The sequence below is a fragment of the Xenopus laevis genome, chromosome 2S (genome assembly GCF_017654675.1).
Source record: "Xenopus laevis strain J_2021 chromosome 2S, Xenopus_laevis_v10.1, whole genome shotgun sequence".
Taxonomy (NCBI): Eukaryota; Metazoa; Chordata; class Amphibia; order Anura; family Pipidae; genus Xenopus; species Xenopus laevis.
The window spans coordinates 74,215,974-74,225,416 of record NC_054374.1 but is presented as its reverse complement, the minus strand read 5'-3'; the positions used below and the strand labels follow the sequence as shown (position 1 = coordinate 74,225,416).

General features: G+C 38.9%; 1 protein-coding gene across 1 annotated transcript in view; it reads right to left on the bottom strand.

Annotated features, from left to right (window-relative positions):
• Positions 1-491: 491 nt before the first annotated feature.
• Positions 492-9,443, bottom strand: part of sdc3.S (syndecan 3 S homeolog) — a 58,495-nt gene continuing 49,543 nt past the window's right edge. The window contains exons 2-5 of the mRNA XM_018249517.2: positions 6,386-6,506; positions 3,898-4,424; positions 3,167-3,461; positions 492-1,378 (exon numbers count right to left, since the gene is read on the bottom strand). Of these exons, the coding sequence (XP_018105006.1) occupies positions 1,212-1,378; positions 3,167-3,461; positions 3,898-4,424; positions 6,386-6,506 (1,110 nt within the window). The 3' untranslated portion in view covers positions 492-1,211. The remainder of the gene's footprint in view (positions 1,379-3,166; positions 3,462-3,897; positions 4,425-6,385; positions 6,507-9,443) is intronic.

Genomic DNA, 9,443 nt, shown 5'->3' with positions numbered 1-9,443 from the left:
GATCATTTAATGGGCATTTCAGCCCTTAATTTAGAAGTGTCAGCATGATTTCAAATTAAACCACTATTCCTAAATATATCTTCATCATGTCAAGCAATTCTAGGGATTTGCCCATAATTAAAACTGACAGTAAAAGGTTTTTTTTAAAATACTATTAAATTTATACATACGTGCATTTCTGAATTTCTGAGCTCTGTATTTATATTACATATCACTTTTTGGGTAAACCCCTCTGTCTATAATAGCAGCTTTAAGTGCTAAGAACCAGCCATCCAAAAACAACATGTCTGAGATTAAAAAAAATGCCATTATACATATCTTCTTTTACTCACCAATCTATGTGAGTAGAACTCTAGAGGCAAAGGAGTAAAACAGGAGTCCATATTATGGCACTACAAGTCAGGGAATCCCAGTCAACCCATGTCTCCATTTAAGGCCCCTCTTATGGTAAAAGAGGCAATATCCTATTTTCTCTTTTTCTGTATTAATCATATTTTACCTTGAGGTGTTTAAATGTTAAATAAAAAATAAAATAACCTTCCCTTTATTCTAATACGGTCCCCATACTGTTTAATTATTTTACACAAGATCCTATTTACAATTTGTGTCTGGAGCCTGTGGCCAAAAATCAATCTATAGACTTAAGTTTTTTGTTTTTTTTGTAACTCTCCAACAATTTTCTTTCATTGCCAATCTGAAATCAGTTTTTTTTCTGACATAATTATAAGAAAAAAAAGGAGACAGTTTTTAGTGCGGCTGCAGTACTTTTTCCCTTTCTCACTTGTAGCTCATGTTCCATATTTTAGTTTTCAAAGCAATACTGCATTGTTGGTATACGTGTGGTACATTTCTTGTGCTTTTGTAGGTTCCAATTCTTCTTAACATTTGTTGCAAAGCTTTAAAGAGCAGTAAAGTTGGAAGTGAGTATGACAAACTGCTCACACAGACAACCATATATTTCAAACCTGGTTGAATTGTTGAGCAAAGGGATGAAAAGATCCTCTGTCCAATCAGAATGTACTTGAAATTACTAGGAATTCTGGGGTGTCCACATTTGTCCAGAACAGCTGTTAAAAAAATGAAGCAACATCCAGAGCTATTAAGGAATCCCTGGAAAGTGTGAGGAAAAAAATTAAAATAATTACAAATAGTTCAGCCGCAGGCTCATAAACAATTAGAATTTGAGAAGGTAGGAGGCCTATTCTCAACTACTATGCGTAAAATTCCTCATGAGTTTCTGGTTTCTGGTAAGAGACATTGGCTGGTTTGGGTTCCTCCAGAGCGTAACTTCCTTCATCTTTCTTTTTCATTCGATAAATCAGCAGCATCACCAGGAAAGCAGCAAACAGAGCTCCAACGATACCCCCAACTATTACCGCTGCAAAGAGATGGACAGCCATTGTTAATTATGATGTTTGGTTTATTAGGTGTTTGTTCCAAAGTTTTGAACACTGTAAATAGGGTCATTCTAAATCTCAGAACACCAATAAAATCAATAGAAATCACAATGAAACACTTTTTTAGATCAACTAGCGTGACACCTTTATCCTCCATGTCTTCTCCCACCCCTCTCAATCCGTCTATGACAAAACACAAGCACAGTGAAATTGGGTCCTAGAAATCGTTCAAAGAGCCATTTGGACACAAAACGTAAGTGTACATTGTTGCTATTTAGAAAGGTATTTGTCCGATACCTGACCTTATGAAACTTTTGGTGAGCTCAAATGAGCCTTTTTCAGCTGCCTACCAACATGGAAACATGATTCTCCTAATTATTGACATTATTTGGCAGATTTAAGGAAATATTAATCAACAAATCCTAATGCTTTTCCACCACTTTCAATTTTTATCACATATATAACTGTTTTCTGACTGTCAAGCCAATTTTCCACTGAAAAGTACTTTAAAGAAATAACACATTCCCTCCAATATTCATTTTAAAATGAAAACTCCCTACTCAAGAAATCATCATGTTTGCTTATCTGGAATTTGTAGCAACACACCATATTGGTTTGATATTTGCTTGAGTCCTAGGACTTTTTGCAGGATTCATATACAGACAAATCAAGGCAGTAACGTAACTAGACGGGGAGGGCCCTGGAGCGGGACGTGCAGCCGGGCCCCGCCCCCCTCCGTACACACGGAAACGGCCAAAGAACTCAGTGGCGCGTGAGTTGCCGGGGGGCCCTGAGGGGGTGCGGGCCCTAGCCAAATCGCACCTCCTGCTCCCCCGGTAGTTACACCACTGAACCAAGGGATGTCTTAAAAACCTTTTGGTAGAGTATGTGTAACCATTGATGATTGTGAAAAAATAACGATTAGTGATGGAATTTTTCACAGAGTTTCGCTGCAAAAATTACGCCCAAAGGTGAAAATAATTGTCACGCATCAAAAAAATTTGACGTCCATAGACTTCAACATTTTTGGCGAATTTTCGCCGTTTTGTGAATTTTTGACAAAGCAAAACGGGTCATATTCATCCATCACTAATATCTATCTGCTATATCACAAGGAAGAATGGAATGCAAAGGAAATTGACTCTACAAGACTACTGTTAAAGGGAGTACCAGCTAGCAAAAGGAGCTGAGATTTGACAGCATTTCATAAACCACAGATTGACTATCCTTAGTATAAGCAACAAAGGGGCTTGTATAGGTGCTAAATTGCTTAATTTACTTGTATAGGTGCTAAATTGCACAAACAGTTGCCCATAGCAATTTATCAGATGTTTGCTTTTATTTTCTAATAGAATGAACCAAATAAATTGCTGACTGATTGCTACAGGCAACTGTAATTGTGCATTTAACAGTTTACCACTTATGTTATCAAAAGAGCCATAAAGACTTTGATGACTATGTACTTTTTACAGGATAATTAATAATTAGAACCAAAACTGTCTTGTGAAGTCTTATCACTACAATACAACAATACTGTAGTTACAGCTCAGTAAAAAAATTACCAAACTTTTCTGACTTAAATATTTGTTCCAGTGTTTATGTAATCTATGCAAATTGCAGGCAGGGACTTGTGCTTTATTCTGCTTTTGCAAGACAAATCCAAAAATAATGCTTTCACCATTTTTTAGTAATTTATTACACAGTTCCAGATATTATTAATTTTACTATTCCAGTTCAGTTGTTCAGTTGTACCAGATTTAGACACTTACCTATTAATACCTCTCTTCTCTCTAGAATGTTTTTCTGAGGCATCTGTGCCAAAGTGTTTCCAGAATCTATTGTGTTATCTATTAGGCCAGTGTCAGGCTTCTTCCCTCGGGCAAGATCAGGTGGCGCTGTAGTGGGAGGCAAGAGCTCATTGCCTATGTCTGGTGATGTTGGAGGCTCTGTCTGGGGTACAATATCTTCCTCTTGGACCTCAAAGTCACCACTTGGTCCACCACTGATTGGTATCTCAAAGTCACTATCACGTAAAGTAACAGCTGTCACCTCCCAACTTTCAGTCTGTGGTCAAAATAGAGGGGGACAGTTAGTTGATAAGGGTATCTCAATGTAAAGAAAAGTAAGGAAAGACAAGGTAAGAAGAATGTTTACGTAAATAATTGCTGAAGACTCTGAATTACAGTTCCATACTATATGGGTCAATGGGTCAAAAGCTAGTCTTAAATAATGATAACGGTGACCAAAATAAAAATGGAGAAACATAACAAAACCTCATTAAGCACTCAGCAAAATAATTTAGTGTGGTTGAAGGTTGAACTTGATGGACGTGAGTCTTTTTTCAACCTAACTTACTATGTTACTATAATGCTAGGGTAAAACAGGTAACTTCAGAACCTAATTCAAAATTTAAATTTAGAGCATAATGGTATTCCATAAAAGCAGGAGACTGTATGTCTGTAGAATTTTTTTTTTGTAGCAGACTGGCTTGACTTCTCACCTGTGGTTGCAGAGTGGGGGTCACTTTATCTGTGCCTTCAACCTTGATGTCCTCTTTACTTGTCAGTGATGTCCTCCTGTCCTCTGTAGGCCAGACCCTGCCACTTTCTGTGTTAAAGCCTGTCACCTCCTGTTCATCAGTAGCCTCCCATGTAAACATCTCTTTTTCTGTTGAGCTTGGTGTGGCTGTTATGTCTGTGGAAACCACCACAACAGGTTGCAACCTACGCAAATCAGTCGTCCTCACTGCTTCAGTGGTGGTAGCTTCTGTAGTTGCTGCCTGTTTAGATGGAATTGTGGGTGTGGGGACAACTGGCAAAGAAGGTGTATCTGGAGCTTCAGGAGGAACCAATGGATTGTGCCGGTGTACTACAGAGGCCTGGGTTGTTGGAGGGACCCAGGTGCTTTGTATTGGAGGAAGAAAATGGTCAGTGGGAGCAGGTTTTAATGCTGTTACTGTTGGAGGAGGAATGGGTGTCTTTGTTGTGAATCTTAAACCCAAATCCAATCCAGATTCCAGCTCAAAATCTGTGGGTAGAATAAATGCTGAACTCAGAAATTGAATTGAATCAGTGGCCCTGGTTTTTATACCCAAGGAGAATTATCTAGAATTCCATCTTAATTGTGCCCTTTACAAGCTGCAGCACAATTCAATTCACACTGCTAGACACCAGTTATGTTAAAACAAAGGCACAAATGATTTTCTTTTGCAATTTGACACTGTGTCAATTAAAGGAAAACTATAACCCCCCCTGAACAATGTTGGTCTCTATAAAAATATATTGCATTAAACAGCTCATATGTAAAACACTGCTTCATGTAAATAAACCATTTTCATAATAAAATAATTTTTAGTAGTATGTGCCATTGGGTTGGATTGCCTCCTTGGATTGTACGATTCATGGTGCACACATACAAACCAAACAAACCATACATGTTAGGTCACATGAGCCAATTAATGGACAAAGTTCTGTCTCTTGCTCCTACACTTCTTCCTGTTACAGTAAGAGTTGTAGTATTTCTGGTCAGGTGATCTCTGAGGCAGCCCTCCGGGCCTTTTATCAAGCCTCGGCCCGAAACGTTGCCATTTTTGTGAATGTTTACTTATTTTGATATAAACTATCTGTTGCTTAAAGGACCAGTAACATCAAAAATATTTTTTTTTTTTATTTATTGCGCTCCTCTTCAGAAAGCGGTCGGGCGATCCATCGCGCGGCGCTCGATTTCTCCACCCTGCCTTTCTTATAGGAGATAGCCAGAGAGGAGAAATCGAGCGCTGCACAATGGATCGTCACTGTTTCGCCTTTTCTGAAGAGGAGCGCAAGCAGAGTTTCGGTAAGTTATTTCTTAATAAAGATTTTGTGATTTGAAAGTTTCATTTGTCTTCCTGGTTTTTTTTTTTTTGAACGTATTGTAACGAATTTTTTTAAAAAAAAGTTACATTTGTATTGAATGTACTGATGCTAGGCACATCATTTTATGCAGATTGTTTCGGAAATCACAAATCTGGACTCATTTTTGTACCTGCTAAAAGTAAAGTGTATTTTGTGCCTAAAAGCATTGTGTAATGTTTCATGAAGGAAACAAGTCATTTTTTTCGTATGCATAGGAAGTGTAATAAAGTAGTTAACAATCAATGCAATGCAAGTGACCACAACTCTTGAGTAGGGATGTAGCGAACTGTTCGCCGGCGAACTAGTTCGCGCGAACTTCGACTGTTCGCGTCCGCCGCAAGTTCGCGAACGTTGCGCGACGTTCGCCAATAGGCGTTCGCGTCAAAATCGTTCAAGACCATTCGATCGCTAAAATCGAACGATTGTCGTTCGAATCGAACGATCGAAGCCATTGGATTGAATGAAATCATTCGATCGAATGGCTTCGATCGTTCGATTCGAACGAAAATCGTTCGATCAAACGATTAAAATCCTTCGATCGTTCGAATCGAACGATTTTCGGATGTTCGAAGTTCGCGAACTGTTCGCGAACTGTTCGCATTTTTTGCCGGTGTTCGCGAACGGCGTTCGCGAACACATACTCGGCAGTTCGCTACATCCCTACTCTTGAGAGATTGCTCTTCACTGACATCCAGGTCTAGAATTCCTCAGCCCCCAACCATATAAATCCTACCTGCTGAATGGCTGTTACATATTATTAGATCTGGAGAAATTCTCTCGGCTGTGTTGCAATTACTGTGCATCTTCAGAATGAATTTAGATATGAGCAGAGAAAATTAGGAAATGTGTGCCCTTAATATTTTGGGGCAGATTTATCAAAGTGTGAGATTAGAGCTCAACCCAATAAAACTCACCCACTTTATATTCATTCTTATGGGATTTTTAAAAGTGTATTTATGAATGGGTGAAAGTTAGAGTTTACCATTTCATAAATATACTTCTAAAAATCTCATAGGAAGTAACAGTAAGTGGATGAACTTTTTTGTGCTGAGCTATTGCCTCACACTTGCCCTTTTGTATATCCTTAATACTTACTGCCTGATCCTGAGCCAGAGTACACATCATCCATGTCTTCATCTTCCAAAAAGTCATCATCCCCGGAGCTTTCCAGATCAACCGGTCGCTCATCTTCAAACTCATGTCTCCACCTTTCAGCCTATGGAGAAACCAAGGAAGAAGTCATTTTAAGGATTTCCAAGACAATTCATCCTATATACATAAGGCTTTCCATTGCAGATATATGAATATAAAGCAACAGGTCTCTTTTGGGGGCTAAATCTTCCTAAATATTCATTCATTTACACCTATGCCTCATTTAAAAAAAAGTTGAAAAGAGGTATCCATGTACCAGTGCAGCCTCCCAGGTACAGGAGTAAAAATGCATCGAGCTGTAAGTCCATCATGATCTTAAACCACTGAGCTTCCATATATATCAAAGTCGAAGGAAATCGAATATCGAAGGTATAGGATTTAGCGCAAATAGTTCGATCGAATGATTAAATCGTTCGAATCGTTCGATTCGAACGATTTTAATCCATCAATCGAACGATTTTTCTTCTACCAAAAAATTGTTAGAAAGCCTATGGGGGCCTTCCCCATAGGCTAACATTGCACCTCGGTAGGTTTTAGGTGGCGAAGTAGGGGGTTGAAGTTTTTTTTTAAGAGACAGTACTTTGACTATCGAATGGACGAATATTCGAATGATTTTTAGTTCCAATGGTTCGATTTGAAGTCATAGTCGAAGGTCGAAGTAGCCAATTCGATGGTCAAAGTAGCCAAAAAAACATTCGAAATTCAACGTTTTTTTTATTCTATTCCTTCACTTGAGCAAAGTAAATGTGCCCCATAGTGATAGGCTGGCAATACTTGTATAAAAGAGACGACACCTAGATATAAGATATAGAAGGATGGCTAAAATACACAAGTACCACTTGTCAAACTTGTACCAAATATGAATTTCCATGTCAGCCAGGTTACCAATACACCTCATGCATTGCATTAGTCTTTGCCCAAGTTTTCATTTTTGTCAACGAAATAAACGAATACAAAAAAAAAAAGTACTAATTTTAAAAGGCTACATGTGCGCATATGATCATGCAGTTTGGTTGGAATACCATAAATTAATTGAACTCAGAGATTTGCTTGAACCTTCTGTAGCAGTTATAAGAATATACACACACACTCTAGAATAATGGAACATTTGATTAATTTGGGTCAGACAGGTTTATTGATCATGAGTAGGGATGTAGCGAACGTCGGAAAAAAAGTTCGCGAACATATTCGCGAACTTGCGCAAAAATGCGAGCGGTTCGCGAACGGTTCGCGAACCCCATAGACTTCAATGGGAAGGCGAACTTTAACATCTAGAAAAGACATTTCTGGCCAGAAAAATGATTTTAAAGTTGTTTAAAGGGTGCAACGACCTGGACAGTGGCATGCCAGAGGGGGATCAAGGGCAAAAATGTATCTGAAAAATCTGCCTGTGTGTGCTTGGAAGAGATAGTGTAGGGGGAGAGCTGTTAGTGATTTCAGGGACAGATGATAGTAAGCTTGCTGGCTAGTAATCTGCTTGATACTGCTCTGTATTGGAGGGACAGAAGTCTGCAGGGATTTGAGGGACATTTTAGCTTAGGTAGCTTTGCTGGCTAGTAATCTACTGTTCTCTTTAAACAACTGCCATACGTTGACCTTGTAGGCATTGTTTGCCCAGTTTTTTTGGACGCAGCCACTGAAGCACAGTTGCCAGAAAAAATATGCCATATAAATGCTGAAAATAGTAATTTTTCGCCATACGTTGACCTTGTAGACATTGTTTGCCCAGTTTTTTTGGACGCAGCCACTGAAGCACAGTTGCCAGAAAAATTATGCCATATAAATGCTGAAAATATAAATTTTTTTGGTTGCAGCCACTGAAGCACAGAGGCCAGAAAAATTATGCCATATAAATGCAGAAAATATGCATTTTTTTGGTCGCAGCCACTGAAGCACAGTTGCCAGAAAAATTATGCCATATAAATGCTGAAAATATAAATTTTTTTGGTTGCAGCCACTGAAGCACAGAGGCCAGAAAAATTATGCCATATAAATGCAGAAAATATGCATTTTTTTGGTCGCAGCCACTGAAGCACAGTTGCCAGAAAAAATATGCCATATAAATGCTGAAAATAGTCATTTTTTGCCATATACGTTGAGTCAACGTATGGCAAAAAATTACTATTTTCAGCATTTATATGGCATATTTTTTCTGGCCTCTGTGCTTCAGTGGCTGCGGCCAAAAAAACTGGGCAAACAATGCCTACAAGGTCAACGTCGTTGACCTTGTAGGCATTGTTTGCCCAGTTTTTTGGCCGCAGCCACTGAAGCACAGAGGCCAGAAAAAATATGCCATATAAATGCTGAAAATAGTAATTTTTTTGGTCGCAGCCACTGAAGCACAGTTGCCAGAAAAATTATGCCATATAAATGCTGAAAATATAAATTTTTTTGGTTGCAGCCACTGAAGCACAGAGGCCAGAAAAATTATGCCATATAAATGCTGAAAATATAAATTTTTTTGGTTGCAGCCACTGAAGCACAGAGGCCAGAAAAATTATGCCATATAAATGCAGAAAATATGCATTTTTTTGGTCGCAGCCACTGAAGCACAGTTGCCAGAAAAATTATGCCATATAAATGCAGAAAATATGCATTTTTTTGGACGCAGCCACTGAAGCACAGTTGCCAGAAAAAATATGCCATATAAATGCTGAAAATAGTCATTTTTTGCCATACGTTGACCTTGTAGACATTGTTTGCCCAGTTTTTTTGGTTGCAGCCACTGAAGCACAGAGGCCAGAAAAAATTAAACCAGTAGGGTTTGCACCCTAGTTTGTAACGGTGGCGGAGGGAGGAGGAGGACGCTAAAGGACAGCTGTGTGTGGAGTCATGAGGCTTGAAGAGAAGGACAGCTGCATAGAAGTCAGAACAAGTCTTCCGGCGTGCAGTAACCCTCCGAGATCCACCCCTCATTCATTTTAATAAAGGTCAGGTAATCGACACTTTTGTGACCTAGGCGAGTTCTCTTCTCAGTTACAATCCCTCCTGCTGCACTGAA